This window comes from Corythoichthys intestinalis, chromosome 16, assembly GCF_030265065.1.
Source record: "Corythoichthys intestinalis isolate RoL2023-P3 chromosome 16, ASM3026506v1, whole genome shotgun sequence".
Classification (NCBI taxonomy): domain Eukaryota; kingdom Metazoa; phylum Chordata; class Actinopteri; order Syngnathiformes; family Syngnathidae; genus Corythoichthys; species Corythoichthys intestinalis.
The window spans coordinates 35467421-35487341 of record NC_080410.1 but is presented as its reverse complement, the minus strand read 5'-3'; the positions used below and the strand labels follow the sequence as shown (position 1 = coordinate 35487341).

The 19921-nt window shown below is 39.3% G+C and overlaps 2 protein-coding genes across 2 annotated transcripts in view; both read right to left on the bottom strand.

The window, feature by feature from the left end:
- Window positions 1-2226: 2226 nt before the first annotated feature.
- Window positions 2227-18735, bottom strand: p3h4 (prolyl 3-hydroxylase family member 4 (inactive)). Its single transcript, XM_057817278.1, has 7 exons — window positions 18183-18735; window positions 15025-15174; window positions 14789-14960; window positions 11120-11248; window positions 10912-11057; window positions 6054-6137; window positions 2227-5650 (listed from the first exon to the last, which is right to left on the bottom strand). Exons 1-7 carry the CDS (start codon window positions 18633-18635, stop codon window positions 5507-5509), a joined length of 1278 nt encoding a protein of 425 aa, XP_057673261.1. The 5' UTR covers window positions 18636-18735; the 3' UTR covers window positions 2227-5506.
- The window catches only part of LOC130904495 (7-methylguanosine phosphate-specific 5'-nucleotidase-like), a 28529-nt gene continuing 23668 nt past the window's right edge, over window positions 15061-19921 (bottom strand). The window contains exon 10 of the mRNA XM_057817282.1: window positions 15061-15174. Within this exon, the coding sequence (XP_057673265.1) occupies window positions 15171-15174 (4 nt within the window). The 3' untranslated portion in view covers window positions 15061-15170. The remainder of the gene's footprint in view (window positions 15175-19921) is intronic.

The following is a 19921-nucleotide window of genomic DNA, read 5'->3' as shown; positions in this document are numbered from 1 at the left end:
GGCATTGAAGATGAGACGTGGCTGGGTCTTTCAGCATGACAATGATCCCAAACACACGGCCAGGGCAACAAAGGCGGGGCTTCGTAAGAAGCATTTCAAAGTCCTGGAGTGGCCTAGCCAGTCTCCAGATCTCAACCCCATAGAAAATCTGTGGAGGGAGTTGAAAGTCCGTGTTGCCCAACGACAGCCCCAAAACATCACTGCTCTAGAGGAGATCTGCATGGAGGAATAGGCCAAAATACCAGCAACAGTGTGTGAAAAGCTTGTGAAGAGTAACAGAAAACGTTTGCCCTCCGTTATTGCCAACAAAGGGTACATGACAAAGTATTGAGATGAACTTTTGGTATTGACCAAATACTTATTTTCCACCATGATTTGCAAATAAATTCTTTAAAAATCAAACAATAAGATTTTCTGTTTTTTTTTCTTCCACATTCTGTCTCTCATGGTTGAGGTTTACCCATGTTGACAATTACAGGCCTTTCTAATATTTTCAAGTAGGAGAACTTGCACAATTAGTGGTTGACTAAATACTTATTTGCCCCACTGTAATGTACCGTCATTTGAAAAAATTAGGACACCCTATGGAAGGCTTTGTGTTTTCTAACACATTTGGTGATATGGATATTTTAATTTCAATTTTAACAATCTTGAGGGATTCAAGTAATAGAACTGAACAAAACTGAAAAAAAGATTTTTTATAACTTTCTGTAAAATGTCATTTTAAATAAATGCAATTTCTGTTGAGCAATAAATTAGGACACCCCCACATTCAATCCCATTTAAAATGGCTAAATTCACTCAAATTTGTATCACATCGGATGCACATGATTAGAATATCATTACCCAGTGTTTTGAAGGAGGCTTGCCTTATTTAAATCTCACATTTTGTTTGGTGTGCCCCTGACTGTTGAAGTGAGAGAAAACACCATGGTGACAGCAATGGAATTGTCTGAGGCTTTCAGAAAGAAAGAAGATTGTTGACGCTTATGAGTCTGGTAAGGGATTTCAAAAGATCTCAAAAGAATATAAAAACAGCCATCCCACTGTCCGGAAAATAGTCTACAAGTGGAGGACATTCAAAACAACTGCCAACATGCCTAGGTCTGGCCGTCCAAGCAAGTTCTCCCCGAGAGCAGACTGCAAGATGCTAAAAGGAGTCTCCAAAAACCCTAAAATGTCATCACGGGACCTACAGCAGGCTCTTGCCACTGTTGGTGTGAAAGTACATGCCTCTACAATAAGAAAGAGACTTCACAAGTTTAACCTTCATGGGAGGTGTGCAAGGAGGAAACCTTTTCTCTCCAAGAAAAACATGAAGGCCAGACTGAAGGTCGACAAAGACCAGGACTTCTGGAATTATGTTCTTTGGACAGATGAATCTAAAATTGAATTATCTGGACACCAGAACAGAAGACGTGTTTGGTGCAAACATAATACAGCATTCCAAGAAAAGAACCTCATACCAACTGTGAAGCATGGAGGTGGAAGTGTCATGGTTTGGGGGTGCTTTGCTACACCAGGACCTGGCCAGCTTACCATCATAGAATCCTCCATGATTTCTATCGTTTATCAGATGACGGTTGAGGAATATGTGAGATCATCTGTGAAAAAAAATAAAGCTGAAGCAAAACTACACCCTGCAACATAACAATGACCCAAAATGGTCGAATACAAAAACTCTTTGTTTCACTGGCGTTCAAAAAATGTGCTCCAAATGAGCTCCTCGGTGCTGCAGGCACATTTGAATCTGGCCAGGCAAAGTTCTCGATGACCCTCCCGCAGTTGTCCAGAGTGTGTCTGTTAGTGTCTTTACCATTAAGGTTATGCGCACAGTCCCATGGGTTCTCAACCTGTTGACCCCTCTGTAGATCATTGTGTGAACAGGAAGTTCACGACATCCGAACCGTTCTTTGAATTGCAATTCAGCTGCGTGAATAGACTTCAGCCAAAAATATGCCTCAACTATAAATTTTTCCTCAGTAGTCCATGGCATTTTGAAGGTCAAATTTGGTAGATTCTTAGTCTTAGAACATTAATTCTTCTTGGTACATCCATCAAAACAAAAACGAATATTTACGTTATACGAGTTTAGGTGATGACCATTTGTTTGTGTCACCCTGTGTGAACCATTTTTAATTGAAAATATGTATACATGTATGAAAAATAAATACTTTAATTAAAGGTATAAACATACATAGGGTATATCTTCAAAGTTTACAGACATACTATATTTGTACCCCAAAAAAAGCTTTTTAACAATCCAATAAAATCAAGAGTGATTGAAGAAAAAGTACCGTAATTTTCGGCTTATAAAATGCTACTTTTTTCCTTCATTTAGAATCCTACGGCTTACAGTCCAGTACGGCTTATTTGTTGATTTATTTGGGTTAAAGGTAACACCCTCGCTTGAAAGCGGCGTTATAAGACTGTCATAAGACCATCATAATGACACTATCATTAGCATTACTGAATGCTTATGACAGATGTTATTAAGTGTCATCCGGCAAATTATGTCACCAACTCCACTTAATTCCAGCTTGGATCTTTTACATCCATTCAAAAATGTGATAATTTGCCAAATAACTCTAAATATCATTTTTTATCAGCATTAATTAACACTCATAAGAGTGTCATGTCATAATTATTATAGTCTAATGACAGTCCTATGGCACCACTGTCAAATAACGTGTTACCAAATACCATAGTTAGCAATTAATGAAACAACTTGAATAGTAACCGAAGAAATAATTAGGACAGAACATTAATTTTGATTGTTTTTAAATCTGTAGCACTGTAATGCATGCTAGGAGGCAAGTTGGACAACAACAGTGTTGACAGCAGGTTGCAGCAGAGGTTGATGTCTCCCCCAAGGGAGCAGTGATGGCCAAATGAAGCAATGGTGGTTCATTTGGTTTTATGACAGTCGTATGATACCGCTGTCAAATAAATTGTTACCGGTTAAAATCTTTTGGTGTAAATATCCCATAATACTGTGAGGACAGCTGCGACTTATCTATGAACAAATGCTGTTTTCTTGCCAAATCTGAAGGGTGCGGCTTATAGCCAGGTGCGCCTTGCAGTGTGAAAATTACGATATTTTATGTATAGTAATTAAAACGATACATGGCATTTAAGAAACAATGATGGAATCTAAAAAAAAAAAAAAATGATGGTCTTTAAGTGGTGTCCTCCTGTACGAACGCATTCATGAAATTTGCAGTTGTGAATTCAGATTCCTCTTTAATTCCTCATCTGAGCTGGGTTACTGTCAATTTCCTCCTGAATTCACCATGGTTACTAAAATGGTACATTGCTTACTTGCTCAAGCCAAAATCACAGTCTCGCAGTCCTGCCACTTGTCTGCCAATTTGCAAAAATTCCCGTTTTTTTCAACAGCAGGTTTCAAGAATGCATTCATGCAGGAGGACGTCATTTTTAAAAAATGAAAATTCCATCTTTTCTGAAATGGCATGTTTTAAGGTTTCAATGAATAATGATAAAATATTTTTCCCATCACTCCTGGTGTTATTAGAGTGTTAAAAGTTCCCTTTTTTTTTTTTTTTTTTTTTTAATTACTCTGCATACAGTGCTGGCCAAATGTATTGGCACCCCTGCAATTCCGTCAGATAATGCTCAATTTCTCCCAGAAATTGATTGCAATTACCAATGCTTCGGTGGTAATAACTTCATTTATTTTGCTTGCAACGAAAAAACACAAAAGAGAATGAAGAACAAAATTAAATCAATATCAATTTTACGCAAAACTCCCAAAACGGGCCAGACAAAAATATTGGCACCCTCAGCCTAATACTTGGCAACATAACCTTTAGACAGAATAACTGCGAACAACCGCTTCCGGTATCCATCAACAAGTTTCTTACAATGCTCTGTTAGAATTTTAGATCATTCTTCTTTGGCCAACTGCTCCACGTCTCTGAGATTTGAAGGGTGCCTTCTCCAAACTGCCATTTTCACATCTCTCTACAGGTGTTCAGGGATTCAGGTCTGGACTCATTTCTGGCCTCTTTAGAAGTCTCCAGTGCTTTCTCTCTAACCATTTTCTAGTGCTTTTTGAAATGTGTTTTTGGGTCGTTGTCCTGCTGGAAGACCCATGAACTCTGGAGACCCAGCTTTCTCACACTGGGCCCTACATTATGCTGCAAAATTTGTTGGTAGTCTTCAGACTTCATAATGCCATGCACACGGTCGAGCAGTCCAGTGCCAGAGGCAGCAAAGCAACCACAAAACATCAGGGAACCTCCGCCATGTTTGACTGTGGGGACCGTGTTCTTTTCTTTGAAGGCATCTTTTTTTTCCTCTAAACCCTATGTTGATGCCTTCTCCCAAAAAGTTCTACTTTTGTCTGATCTGACCAGAGAACATTCCTCCAAAACGTTCTTGGTTTTCTCAGGTAGTTTTGGGCGAATTTCAGCCTGGCTTTTTATGTCTCTGAGTCAGAAGTGGGGTCTTCCTGGATATCCTACCATAGAGTCCCTTTTCATTCAGACGCTGACGGATAGTACGGGTTGATGCTGCTGTACCCTCGGACTTAGGGACAGCTTGAAATTGTTTGGATGTTAGTCAAGGTTCTTTATCCACCATCCGCTCAGTCTTTTGTTGAAATCTCTCGTCATTTTTTCTTTTCCGTCCACATTTAGGGAGATTAGCCACAGTGCCATGGACTATATACTTATTGATGACACGGCGCACGGTCAACATAGGGACATTCAGGTCTTTGGAGATGCTTGAGATCCTTGAGATTGCCCATGCTTCCTCACAATTTTGCTTCCAAAGTCCTCAGACAGTTCTTTGGTCTTCTTTATTTTCTCCATGCTCAATGTGGTACACACAATGACACAGGAGAGAGTTTGAGTCAACTTTAATCCATTTTAACTGGCTTCAAGTGTGATTTAGTGATTGCGCCCACCTGTAATGTGCCACAGGTAAGTAACAGGCGCTGTTAATTCCACAAATTAGAGAAGCATCACAATATTTATCAATACTTTTGCCAATACTTTTGTCCTGCCCATCATTGGAGTTTTGTGTAGAATGATAATGATTTTTTTTTTTCATTGTCTTCTGTTTTTTTTAATTGCAAGCAAAATAAATGTAAATATTACTACCAAAGCATTTGTAATTGCAGTAATTATCTGGGAGAAAATTGAGCATTATCCGACAGAACTGCAGGGGTGCCAATACCTTTGGCCAGCACTGTATATAGATGGCATTTATATTAAACTGAAAAAAAAAATCTAATGTATAGAAAATGAAAGGCAGGAAACCATTTTTTGAATGTAATAAATTAGCAAGAGTGATAAAACGATACAGCTGATGTACAATGAAATACAAAAACGATCACATTTTAATAGCAAAAGAAAAAACAAGATCTATATTTGTTCTATTAAAACCTGTCAAGGTGTGGCACAAAATGGAGCATTTGAATAGTAAAAGCTGATGAAAGCCAAATGTCAAACAAGTTCTTGGATCCGTTCTTCTTGGGTTTTCAGTCAAGCACCTCGCCCATGTCCCACTTGGTCTTTGGCTCCTGCCACCACTCGGACACCAGGGATTCCTCGTAGTCTCCAACCCCCTCGAACTCGGCGTCGGGACGCCGAGACATGACCGCTGCTTCTGTGCTTACTTCGCCCTTTGAAAAAGGCAGATTTTTTAAAAGTGAATTGTGGGCGGACCTCTTCTTTCCACACCTCCTGACCACATACCACGCTCCACTGACGGAAAACAACCTGACTTTCCAACCCTTGTCCGGGCTTCTTGCCATTTTTTTCACCATAATTCCTTTTTATATCAACACAACACCACAAGCGCTCCCTAAATCAGCTTGAAACTTGCAAGTAAAAACGCAGCGTTTGCTAGTTTTGTGCCAGCAGGGTCAAATGATTCAAATTGAAATCCTTAACTACCAATGACGTGTATAGATGTCCAACTCATTTAAAGTAAAAAACAACACCTCCTACTTCATAATTCAAACAGATTGGACATCTATCCCTGTCAATAGCAGTGAATTAGTTATCTATCCTAAAAAAACACACCTCATCTTCTGTTTGTAGGTAGTTGAGGGCAAAGTGCAGCATCTCCTTCTGCTTGGTGGTCTGGTTGAAATATCTCCAGGCTTCCTGCAAAAATTGTGAGAAAGCCATTAGAATGGGGAATATTTTCTTTGATTTCTTTTTTTATTAGTGATTTGAAAAAGGAATGGAAATGGAAGTATTTGATAAAGTTCAACATGAAAAAGAAAATGAATGAAATCGAAAACCTTTGAAATGATATAAAAATCAAAGTGTCAAATACATTTTTTTTCATTCTTTAAAATAGATTTTTCCCAGTTAATAAAACACCTTGACTTAAGAGTATTATTCATTATGTATTTTATTTTGTAACTCAAGTCACTCTTATCTCAAGCTGAAGAACAGGCCGAACTAAACCCAGGATTCCCAAAGTGTGGTGTTGTATTGGCTCCCTCTAGTGGTATATGTAAGAATCACTCAATTCAATTAATACTATAAATTTGCAAAGTTGTATTTAACTAAACTTTTAAAACTTTGCTTTAAAAAAACAAACAAACAAACAAACAAACACACACTTTTATGAGATGCTGGCACACAATAATTTTTTTTGTACTCTGAGAATTTGTAACTATGTGTATTATTATGTAAAATAGCAATATATACAGTGCTGGCCAAAAGTATTGGCACCCCTGCAATTCTGTCAGATAATATTCAATTCAATAATTTGCAATTACAAATGCTTTGATAGTGATATCTTTATTTTGCATGCAATGAAAAAACACAAAAGAGAATGAAAAAAATTAAATCATTATCATTTTACACAAAACTTGGCACCCTTTAAAAAAAAAATCCTGTGATGCCTCTCCAATTTATGTAATTAACAGCACTGTTTACTTACCTGTGGCACATAACAGGTGGTGGCAATAACTAAATAACACTTGCAGCCAGTTCAAATGGATTAAAGTTGACTCAACCTGTGTCCTTGTGTGTACCATATGGAGCATGGAGAAAAGAAAGAAGACCAAAGAACTGTCTGAGGACCTGAGAAGCAAAATTGTGAGGACGCATGGGAAATCTCTAGGCTACAAGTCCATCTCCAAAGACCTGAATGTTCCTGTGTCTAGCGTGCGCACTGTCATCAATAAGTGCAAAGCCCACGGCACTGTGGCTAACCTCCCTAGATGTGGACGAAAAAGAAAAATTGACGAGACATTTCAACGAAAGATTGTGCGGATGGTAGATAAAGAACCTCGACTGACATCCGAACAAGTTCAAGCTGTCCTGCAGTCCGAGTGTACAACAGTGTCAACCCGTACTATCCGTCGGTGTCCAAATGAAAAGGGACTCAATGGTAGGATATCCAAGAAGACCCCACTTCTGACCCAGAGACATAAAAAAGCCAGGCTGGAGTTTGCCAGAAAAGAAAGCCAAAAACGTTTTGGAAGAATGTTAGAGCTTTTTGGGAAAAGGCATCAACATAGAGTTTACAGGAAAAAAACTAGGCCTTCAAAGAAAAGAACACAGTTCCCACAGTCAAACATGGCGCATGTTCCCTGATGTTTTGCGGTTGCTTTGCCCCCTCTGGCACTGGACTGCTTGACCGTGTGCATGGTTGTATGAAGTCTGAAGACTACCAACAAATTTTGCAGCATAATGTAGGGCCCAGTGTGAGAAAGCTGGGTCTCCCTTAGAGGCCATGGGTCTTCCAGCAGGACAAAGATTCAAAACACACTTCAAAAAGCACTAGAAAATGGTTTGAGGGAAAGCAATGGAGACTTCTAAAGTGGCCAGCAATGAGTCCAGACCTGAATCCCATAGAACATCTGTGGAAAAATCTGAAAATGGCAGTTTGGAGAAGGCACCCTTCAACTCTCAGAGACCTGGAGCAGTTGGCCAAAGAAGAATGGTCTAAAATTCCAGCAAAGCATTGTAAGAAACTCAGTGATGGATATCGGAAGCCTTTGTTCGCAGTTATTTTGTCTAAAGGTTGTACTACCAAGTATTAGGCTGAGGGTGCCATCACTTTAGTCCAGACTATTTTTGGAGTTTTGTGTAAAATGACAATGATTAAAACATTTTTTTTTTCATTCTGTTTTGTGTTTTTACATTGCAAGCAAAATAAATGAAGATGTTACTACCAAAACATTTGTAACTGCAATCATTTTCTGGGAGAAATTGAGCAATATCTGACAGAATTGCAGGGGTGCCAATACTTTTGGCCAGCACTGTATAGACCCTACTCACATGACGTCACAACCACGCCTCCGCGCCATATTGTCCGTCAGCTCGTCGGGTTTAAGCATTACCGCTAGGCATGTGCCGGTATGAGATTTTCACGGTACGATAACCGTGAGCAAAAATACCGCGGTTTCACAGTATCACGGTATAGCAATTATAGCTCCAAAATTTTGAGATGTATGGTTTAAAAAAAAAAAAAAAAAAATCCATTGAACAGGATTTTTTCAAAACATATTTGCAAATTGGAACATGAATATAATGTGAAAATAAATAAACAAAAAATAACAAATATTATATAAAATTCAAATAAATAGAACCTAGACTATACCCACAGCCACAGCTCAAGTTGCTCAATATTAGAGTAAGAACAAAATAATTGCTATAAAAAGTAAAAACACTTCTAAATAAAATTAAAAAATATATACTGTATGACTTTTTTTGGAGGGGGGAAGCTCAAGTGAAGTTTCGCCATTTTCAGCCACTGTGTCAGCTCTAGTCTACATGATGCCATGCCTTTGTGTTAAAAAGAACAAAGAATTCATAAGTTAATAAGTTAGTTAAAAATGTATAAGTTAGTTTTATAAATTAGTTAAAATGTAAATATTGTTGAGGAAAGGTTTCTTCTAAAAAAATGTAAAAAAAAAAAAAAAGTGAGGAGTGAGACCTCCTCTCTCAATTAGCGATCTTTGACGCGATTCTTTTTCTTTCCCCCCTTCATTCAAGCTTTTCTCTCACTCAGCGGCTGTGAGACATAAAATAAGCTGCTCTCCCAGTTTAGCCTAGGCTAACATTCGTCTTTGTAAGTTTTAGTTAGTTTGTATAATGAATTTGAAAGGAAAATGTGTGTTTTGTTTTTGGCTAACTTTTTAATGGTGGTACTGCTATCCTGTTGAACCTAATCACACGTGGAAAAATACAATTGTACAACGTTTTAAATGTATTTATTTGTATATTTCACCACGATTTGAGAGCTCAATAAATTGAAGAAAAGTATGCCTTGTGTTTGGAGGATTTGTTTTTGGGTTTGCTGGCTGTTTAGTGACACTCACGTCAACAAACGGGAAGCGGTGAGCGGTGCCGCACCAAGCCACTTCGGCTGCATTTTGGCACATGAAAAATAGCGAATACCGTACTAAGGTATGACGGAAAATTTTAGTGGTTTTGAAACCGCGACGTTTTCACACCGCGGTAAACCGTGAAACCGGTAACCGGCACATGTCTAATTACCGCTATGTAAATTCCTCCTATTATGGCGTGTTTTTCTGCTCGTTAACATTAATAATCAAAATGGTGAAGACGTGTGTGGTGGTTGGTTGCAATAACAGAGAAGATAGATGGAGAGACTTGAAGTTCTACCGTATTCCGAGAGACCCGGAGAGGAGAGCGAGATGGACTGCTGCAATTCGACGAGAAAACTGGGCACCAAACGATCACTACAGATTATGTAGTAGTCATTTTATATATGGTAAGATGCATTTAATATATATTTAGAGGGTTTTGGGCTGACATCCACAATTAAGATCATTGCAAGGCTAATCGCCGACAACATACAGATTCAAATTCAAGATGCTTATTTCTTCCACCATCATTATTTTTTGAATAATATTTAGCTGGTACCAAGTGAAAGAAGTTAAACAGGTGTGTCCAAACCTTTTGCAAAGGGGGCCAGATTTGGTATGGTAAAAATGCGGGGGGCTACCTTTGCTGATTTACATAGAACAGTATATTTAACCAAATTTTAGCAAGCCCTTCTGTGTGTCACATTTGCTTTATAATTTTTTTAAATTCATAATTTCAACAATCTCGTCTTTGTGGCGTTCTTTTTCGACACTCGGGCTCTTGCGAAATACTGCTGCTGTGAAATTAAACTAGCTTCAAGTTGCTATAATTTCTCACTGTGTATCTTCCCTGTAATGTTGTCGTACATGTCAGCGTGTCTTGTTTGGTAATATTGCGTCACATCAAACTCTTTGAAAACAGCGACTGTCTCTTTGCAAATGAGGCAGACACAGTTGTTGCGTGTTTTATTGAAGAAATAGTCCAATATCCACCTATCCTTGAAGCGTCGGCCATCGCAGTCAACTTTTTTTTTATTGATTGTCGCCATTTTAGAAAATTGGAAGTAAAGGATCACACGGGGTAATGTTGCTTAGAGTGCTGCTCTCAAAGTTTTTCAAACTTTCGTGAGAATAGGCTGATTTTGTGTGGACAAGATAGTTGTAGATATCAGGGTAGCAGATGTCAGGCAGAGAGGGCGAAGACAGCGGGTCGAAAAATATCGATTTAGGCATCAAATATGGATCTGGCGAATGGATAAACTGAAGCTTTTCCACATAACGCCTTTTATGCAACGCATCCAATAAGTTTACAGTGTCTGAAAGCACCGGGGCTTCCAAGAATTGCACTATAAATTGCACGACAAATTGAAACCATTGAGAATACGGATAAACACTGACGGACAATATGGCGGCCGGATACAGCGACACGTCATTCTGAGACGTTGGTGAGTAGGGTCTATAGGAGACGGAAGCACAAACCTCAACCAAATGTATTGTTTTACATGAGCGAGCAACAAATTTAGCAGAGCTTTTACGTCAAGTCGCAGCAGGCAAAAATAATTAGCGTTATCAATGGCAGAACTCACGGGCCGCGGACGGAAGTCTTCATCAGCCAGGCCCCACTGTTCCCGGTAGAAGTGATAGTAGTCCACGTTTTGGCGCATCACCTGGTCGTCGGGGTCAAAAAGCATGTAGCTAGCGGCGCACGGGGCGGCGCTCTTGACGTCGTTTACTGAAGGGGAAGCAAAACTGGGGGTCACGCACGCCAGCGAGAGAGGGAGAGTCGAGTCTTACGTTTGTAGTATGAGAACTGGAGGTAGTGGTACATGGTGGCCACAAACTTGTCGACAATGAAGCCCCCCACGCTGGGGGTCAACTGCTGCTCGCAGTCCACTTTACACTTCAGCGCCTCCAAGTATAGATCTGAACAAACAACAACAAATCATTGATATACGGTATGATCACTTTCAGTCAATTCAATAGGATCTAATGTTGGCGAAATCTCAGATTTTACTGGACTGTTTACTTGTAAATATAATATCATTTCATAATATTGGAAGAAAAGCATTAATCCAAAGAAAATATTTTTAGTATTCATGATTTTTTTTTTTATGCATTTCAACCAAGGCCACAGGTTTGCATAGGGACGGTAGGGACTTAACACTACCAACTTTTCAGGATGCTCAAATTGTCCCCTCCAACTTTTAAGTAACCTTATTTGCATTATATAACTACTTGCATTGTATAGGTAATTTAGATTGTCTTCCCATTTATTGTAAGGATAGAATTGACCCTACCATTATTAAGTAAATTATTTTCAATATGTTGAGATTTCCATTTACCACTTTTCACTTGCTGAAAGTGTCAGTCCATTTTTTTCCCCCTCAAACACATGTTTGATTGATGCACCCTGGGGGTGATGACACGGTTGGCCTGGACTGGGAGAATAGCTGTGCTAGCTAGCAAGTGAAGCTAGTATGCCGACTGGCATTATTTTGTCACATTCTGCGGCTGGTCAGATTGTTTTGTGACAGAGATGTGCGATGAGTTCCCAATGTCGTAGCTGCATCCAATTCCAGCTCATCAGCAGTGTCTTTAAACCGATCCTAGGCGGCTTGCCGAGATATTGACTTGCTGCCATTTGACAGTTTGTATATCCCATCGTTGTTTGTTGCATCATTGCTTTTTTTTTTCTCGTTTGTCTGCCTCTCACCGTGGTGTCTCCCTTTTCGTGATGGCGTGTTTTTTGTGTGTTCAATATACCCTTTTACGGAATACCTATGTTATTGTTGTCTGCTTCCTGTCTGAAGGGAACTGCCTTTTTTAATTCCGTGGTCAAGCCAGCCACACTTTCATTTCAGTTGTGTTTCCCTTTCAGATTTTACCGCACAGACAACACATGTGGGTTGCCATTGCTTTAACAGGAAAATCATGACTCTAATGTTACGCGGAAGTATAGTCCTGTGGTCTCCAGACTCGCTGGTCCCACGGGAAACCGTGGTTCGAATCCCGCTGGAGACTTTCAAATAGCTTTTGCTGCTCGTTTTATGAAATATCGACAGTGCTGTCCTGCTCATCACTTGTCCGCTCGGGTTCAAATTGGAAGGGCAGAACCGACGACATGTTTATGTAGCGACACTGTGGAAGTACCACCCAGAGCGTACTACGTCGTCAACAACAATGGCGACCTACTAGTTAAACTAATTTTTCAAATTTTATAAAAACAAAAACATTAAGAGGGATTTGAATACAAAATTTTTATGACTCATATAGCATTTATCTTTTAAGAAATGCAAGTCCTTTTGTCCGCGATTCCCTTAAAAAAAAAAAAAAAAAAAAGTATGTTCCCCGAGGTCACACGCGCCAGCCCCTGGGGGGGGCGCGCCCGACTATTTGAGTAGTACTGGTATAAGTCAATACAGATTTATTTTGCATTGATCATTTAACCTATCAATTAATTAGGTTCATATTCGTAACAAATGTAACTCTGACCCCCGTCCACTCAATCTGTTTGGGCTTAATAATGTCCCGTCCCCAACAAAAAATGTACATGCAGGTTATGCTGTTATATCGTCCTAACCTTAACCCTGTTGAGACAAAACCTCCACCCTTGATTTCAACATACAGTGGGGCAAATAAGTATTTAGTCAACCACCAATTGTGCAAGTGGATGGATGGAACCGCCAATTGTGCAAGTTCTCCTACTTGAAAAGATTAGAGAGGCCTGTAATTGTCAACATGGGTAAACCTCAACCATGAGAGACAGAATGTGGAAAAAAAACCAGAAAATCACATTGTTTGATTTTTAAAGAATTTATTTCCAAATTAGAGTGGAAAATAAGTATTTGGTCACCTACAAACAAGCAAGATTTCCGGCTGTCAAAGAGATCTAACTTCTTCTAATGAGGTCTAACAAGGCTCCACTCATTACCTGTATTAATGGCATCTGTTTTAATTCATTATCGGTATAAAAGAAACCTGTCCACAACCTCAGTCAGTCACACTTCAAACTCCACTATGGCCAAGACCAAAGAGCTGTCGAAGGACACCAGAGACAAAATTGTAGAGATATTTGGGAAGAATGAATCTGCAATAGGTAAAACGCTTGGTGTAAAGAAATCAACTGTGGGAGCAATTATTAGAAAATGGATGACATACAAGACCACTGATAATCTCCCTCGATCTGGGGCTCCATGCAGGATCTCACCCTATGGTGTCCAAATGGTAACAACAACGGTGAGCAAAAATCCCTGAACCACACGGGGGGACCTAGTGAATGACCTACAGAGAGCTGGGACCACAGTAACAAAGGCTACTATCAGTAACACAATGCGCCGCCAGGGACTCAAATCCCACACGTCTAGGCCAGTCTGCGGTTCGCTAGAGAGCATTTGGATGATCCAGAAGAGGGCTGGGAGAATGTGTTATGGTCAGATGAAACCAAAATAGAACTTTTTGGTAGAAACACAGGTTCTCGTATTTGGAGGAGAAAGAATACTGAATTCCATCCGAAGAACACCATACCCACTGTGAAGCATGGGAGTGGAAACATCATGCTTTGGGGTTGTTTTTCTGCAAAGGGACCAGGACGACTGATCTGTGTAAAGGAAAGAATGAATGGGGCAATGCATCGAGAGATTTTGAATGAAAATCTACTTCTATCAGCAAGGGCATTGAAGAGACGTGGTTGGGTCTTTCAGCAAGACAATGATCCCAAACACAGAGCCAGGGCAACAAAAGAGTGGCTTCGTAAGAAGCATTTCAAGGTCCTGGAGTGGCCTAGCCATTGTCCAGATCTCCACCCCATAGAAAATCTGTGGAGGGAGTTGAAAGTCCATGTTGCCCAACGACAGCCCCAAAACATCACTGCTCTGGAGGAGATCTGCATGGAGGAATGGGCCAGAATACCAGCAACAGTGTGTGAAAAGCTTGTGAAGGGTTACAGAAAACGTTTGGCCTCCGTTATTGTCAACAAAGGGTACATGACAAAGTATTGAGATGAACTTTTGGTATTGACCAAATACTTATTTTCCACCATGATTTGCAAATAAATTCTTTAAAAATCAAACAATGTGATTTTCTGTTTTTTTTCCCACATTTTGTCTCTCATGATTGAAGTTTACCCATGTTGACAATTACAGGCCTCTCTTATATTTTCAAGTGGGAGAACTTGCACAATTAGTGGTTGACTAAATACTTATTTGCCCCACTGTATCAAGAAAAAATATATTTTACATTAAACAATAGTTATGTAATATGACTATTTGTTGAATTAAACACCACAATAAAACATCTTATTTCATATAAAAATAGTTCATGTCATAATATTACTATTATTAGAAGACATTTAACATAGCCCTTATAAACATGCTGAAAGACTGTTCATTCTCCCTGTCCCAGTCAAAATGGATTGGACATCTAGCGCCGTCAATGGATGAGCACCCCGTAAGCGTAAAGACAGACCTGCGAGCGTCGGATAGAAGTCCTTGAACTCGAGGATCTCGTAGGCTCCGTCGCAGGCGGCCGCACAGGTGGCGTATGCTTCCAAGTAGAAGGCCACCGCTTGTTCCATGTGGCGAGCGCTGCCGCTGAAGTCGCCGCTATTGTGAAGCTTGGCGCTCTTCACGAACACACTCTACACAAAGAATTGCCGTCATAAGACATTCTGACTTGAATAAATCACGATCATGCGGCAGAACCTCATATGGCTGCTCCTCGTGGTCGATGAGGTAGGGCTCCACGTCCACCAGTGTCTTGTAGTAGTTCATGTTCTTGGTCAGCGAGGGGTCTTCGGGGTTCTTCTTCAGGTATGTGTGAGCCGCCGACACCGCTTTCTCCAAGTTGTTCAGCTGTGGATCATGGGCAATCAATTAATTGGCTGCCATTGATTTGATGGATGTCCGATCCTATTGGAACATGAGACTTGGTCCAAACAAATTGGATGTCTGTCACCGTCAATGGCACTGAAACATGAGTATAGCCATTTATTCATTTGTTTTGCTAATTGGCTGCCACTGACGTTGCTGGATGTTCTATCCATTTTGACTGGGAGGGGGCGAATGAACCAATGTTAAAACTAAAACATGAACATTCACAGCCAGTCCTCCCAAATTGAATTGGACGTCCTTGTCAGTGGCATGCAACGAGTTTAATACTACGAAAAAAAAATCTACTTAAAATCTTCTTCAGTTACTTGGGGCTGTGACCAGTGTGAATTTGTTTTAATTGATTTGAAAGTCATGAATTTACTTTTTTTTTTTTTTTTAAACAACATTGGATTCATTTACAAATGTAGTTATAATTTTAAAAGCACAATATAAAAGACAATTCTGATTAATTCCTAGAAAAAGCAATTTCTGTAGAAATTGCAATGGTAACTTTGCTGTGATGTTGGTATTTCAGGTCAATTCCTGTTTATTTTTAGCTATTTTGAGTTCACTTCCTGTTCATATTGGGTCACTTCCTGCTGATATTTGGGGTTCTCGGAGTCACTTTCTGTTGATATTGGGGCATTTTGGGTTCACTTCTTGTACACACTGGGTGACTTCCTGATGATTTTGGGGCATTTCAGGGTCACTTCCTGTTGATATTGAAGGTTCTCAGAGTCACATTTCGGCAGTCACTTGGGTTTGAAATCAATAGGAGTGAGAGGAAGTTTTTGTGCAATTGAAATGAATGGGAAATTTTGCCCTTTGGAAATGAATGGGTAGGTTTTTGGCAAATTTTGGATGAACTGTACGCTTTTAGCAAAAACTGAATAGAACTTTTAATGCAAATTAGTGACGCTAGGCATCGATCTATCTATCTATCTATATATATATACAGTGGTACCTCTACATACGAATTTAATTCGTTCCAGGACCTTGTTTGTAAGTCGAAATGGTCGTATGTCGAGCTGGATTTTCCCATAGGAATACATTATAATTCCATTAATTCGTTCCAAAGCCTAAAAACATACACTAAATTCCTAATAAATACTGCTGGCACTGTTACAAATGGCAATTAAACATAGAAAAACAAATAAGTTATAAATAAATAATTCAGAATAATATAATAATAAGAATAATAATTAATAATTATTCCTGTAAATAATGTAACGAATCGGATTCTAATATGGCGGACACTTTTTACTGTCCCTGAACGCACCGCGACGCTGACGTCTCAGTGAGATAGGTCGGTGCGGTAGAGATAATACTTTCGTTTTCTTGAGAGCAGTCAACTGCTTAAGACAATGGGCGTTTTGTGTTGGATAAGTTCTTAAATAAATGATAAAAACGTGACGAAGCTGGCGATTTCCTTGGCAATGTTACCACAATAATAATTGTCACCTTAACTTATAAATAGTGGCGAACGGTGGTCGGAAGAGGACCATGGAGCTGTATTGTTGAGCCAGTTCAGGGACGCGCACACCAAGCTCATATTTTTCTATAACTTGCATCTTCATTTCAAAGGTAAGCATCACTTTTTTCCTTGTTTCTACAACTGTATCAACTTTTTTTGAAAACTGTGTTGATTTCTCACACAAGAAAATCCACCGTGCGTTCGTTTGCAGTGCTGTCATGTCGTTGTATTTCGAGCAACTCGTCGGATGTAGAAACAAATGGCGGCTCAAATTTTACGTCGGATGTCGAAAAGATCGTGTGTCGAAGTGATCGTATGTAGAGGTACCACTGTATATATATATATATATATTTTTTTTTTTAATGAATTGAATCTGCTTTTATCTGAAATGTGACTCACTGTCACGAACGAGTTAAATGCCTATGGGGCGCCATTTGTAAAGCAGCACATGCTGAAAATACGACAACATTTTCTCACATTTAGTGCCACACAGTGTTTAAAATGTGGTGTGAAAATTTTTTTGTCACTTTTTTTGCACATTTACAACATTATATAGCAAAGAAAATATTTTTAAATAATATGTATTTGACTTAAATGTTTAAATCCATAACTAAATATTTATTTAAAGCTTGAATATAAACCTAAATGTTACATGTATATGTATCTTAATTCTAAATCTTAAATCTAAAAATTAAATCTGTCTTTAACACAGATCTTAAATCTAAATCCTTAATATAAATGTTAAATCCAAGTCTTCTTACTCCTAAATTCCTTAATATAAATGTTACATCTAAATCTTAAATATATATCCGAGATGTAATTCTTAATCTAAATCCTAAATCTTCAAACTGGTGAAACTAAATATTTAGCAAACATGCAAACACAGTCTGAGCTGCTCCAGCTTTTACTTTGTTACTTCCTGTCACCAGTCCTGTGAATTCGCATATTAGCTAAATTTTTAGTTTCACCAATTTCAAGATTTAGAATTTAGATTTAAGATTTACATTTAGGTTAAGATTTACATTTAAGATTTAGATTTCAGATTTATATTTAACATTTAGATTTAGGATTTAAGATTTATATTTAAGCTTTATATTTAGTATTTAAATTTTAAGAGTTAGATTTAACATCTATATGTAAGATTTATAATTAAGATTGATATTTAAGATTTAAACATTTCGCTCTGGATTAAAAATTGAAGTCTAATACTTATCATTTGAAAAAAAATAAATTGCTAAATAATGTGAATGTGCAAAAAAAAAAAAAAAAAAAAAAAGACTAAAATTTTCACACATTTTAAACACTGTATGGCGCTAAATGTGAGCAAATCTCGTAAATTTCAGCATCAATACACCCGCACTGGGATCTTTTTTTGTAGTTTGCACTGTCAACATCGCACCCAGAGATGCTCAAATTTGGGCTTCTTTGTTGCGGCCGGTGAGCTTTGCGAATGAAGAAAGGGGGCATTGTTTAGGGGAGACGTGGCACCAACTCCAGCTTTCCAATGCCTTCTCACCTGGTAGTACGCATACTGAATGTATTTATACGGCGTCCTTTTCTCGAAGCTCTCCAGGAGTTCCCGGCGCGGGCGAGGGAGTTTAAAGACGGGAAAGTCAGCCTTGCACTTTTTTAGGCACGCCGCCCTCAGGAGGATGTGGCGCACGACCCGGAGGCGTACGTCGTCTTCCCCGTCGTCGTCTCCCCGGCTGACGGCGCTACAGTTGCGGCCGCAAAATGCCTCGCTGTCCCGAAGAAGCCGGTGGAGTCGCAGGCTGTGCTCCAGGTACTTGACGCTGTCGGCCCACTTACGAGCGGCGTACTGATGTAGCGCGTAGTCGTACGTGGAGTCCAGGGGCATCAACTCGCCGACGGGGAAACTTCGGAAGCTGTACTTCTCGTACTGGGCACCGACGGAGAGCAGGGCCGAGGCGAGAAAAGCCAAAGCCGTCGCCACGCCGCAGGGGAGCATCCTGCAACGCCCGCCCGCCGACTTTCGCTCCCGGGACGGGGTCGGAGTAGTGGAACGGAACCCTAGGTTGTTCGGCTCCACGTACGCTGCCCAAGATGCGTCAAAGCGTAGCCTCGAGTAAAATAACTTCCGAAACGGCTTTTCAAAATAAATGCAAAACGTCCTCGTGATCGCTTGTAATCGACGCTTCACTTTTTTGCAAGTATTCCAAAAGATCCTTATGGAAATATATTCCGCTTTAGTGCGGAGTTATTTTGCAGTCATAGATTAAAAATTAGCATAATGCCCGCCTAGTGATAAAATACTTTGAAGATTAGTAATTATTTCCGGCCTGTAATATTTAACCTAACTACATTTTTTTCTCATGGCTGGAATACACATTACTGTATTACACATCTGTAACCCCATGAAATGTAACCAGAGGTGGGTAGAGTAGCCAAAAATTTTACTCAAGTAATAGTAGCGTTACTTTTAAATTATATTACCCAAGTAGAAGTAAAAGTAGTCATTCAAAAATTTACTCAAGTAAGCAAGGGCGTAGGTTTGGCCTTTATATTGGTAGGGACGATATAACAGCAAAACCAGCATGTACACTTTTTGCTGGGGATGGGACATTAATAAGACTAAACATATTTGGTGAATGGGGGTCAGGGCTACATTTCTCACCAATATAAACCTAATTAATTGATAGGCTGAATGCAAAATAAATCTGTATTGACCTATACTAACTTTCACACTGCAAATTTATAACGTCTTAATCTGATATATGGTATTGAAGTTCCGCTCTGAGACCCCCAATTTAGCCAACTTTCAAAACTGTCGAATATGCATGTGTGATACATCATTGGAAACCTTAAAATCTCAATTTTCTGGGGGAAGAAAAATTTTGAGCAGGAGGGCATTTTAAAAAAAAAAAAAAAGTTGTTTAAACAGCAAAACCCTATCTGGAGGTGAGCGCACGCGAGAACAGAATTACAGACGCCATGACTTTAATGAGATATTATCGCGTACTTATTTTGTTTCAATCCAAAAACTCCATGTAGCATGTATCACTGAGTGTCAAGACACAGCTGTGACTGGCCACAGCTGGATTTTTGGGGGATTTTATGGGTGAAACATGGCAATATAACAAGGGTCGCGATGCAGAAATCGCAGACATCAAGGAGTGGTCGAGATTTTCTTTTTCATATATTTACCCTTTTAAACGTTTTTTTTCCCAACTTTTTTTTTGTTTGGATCAATTATTTATCATATAACATATCGGAGAAAATGCCACAGTAACAAAA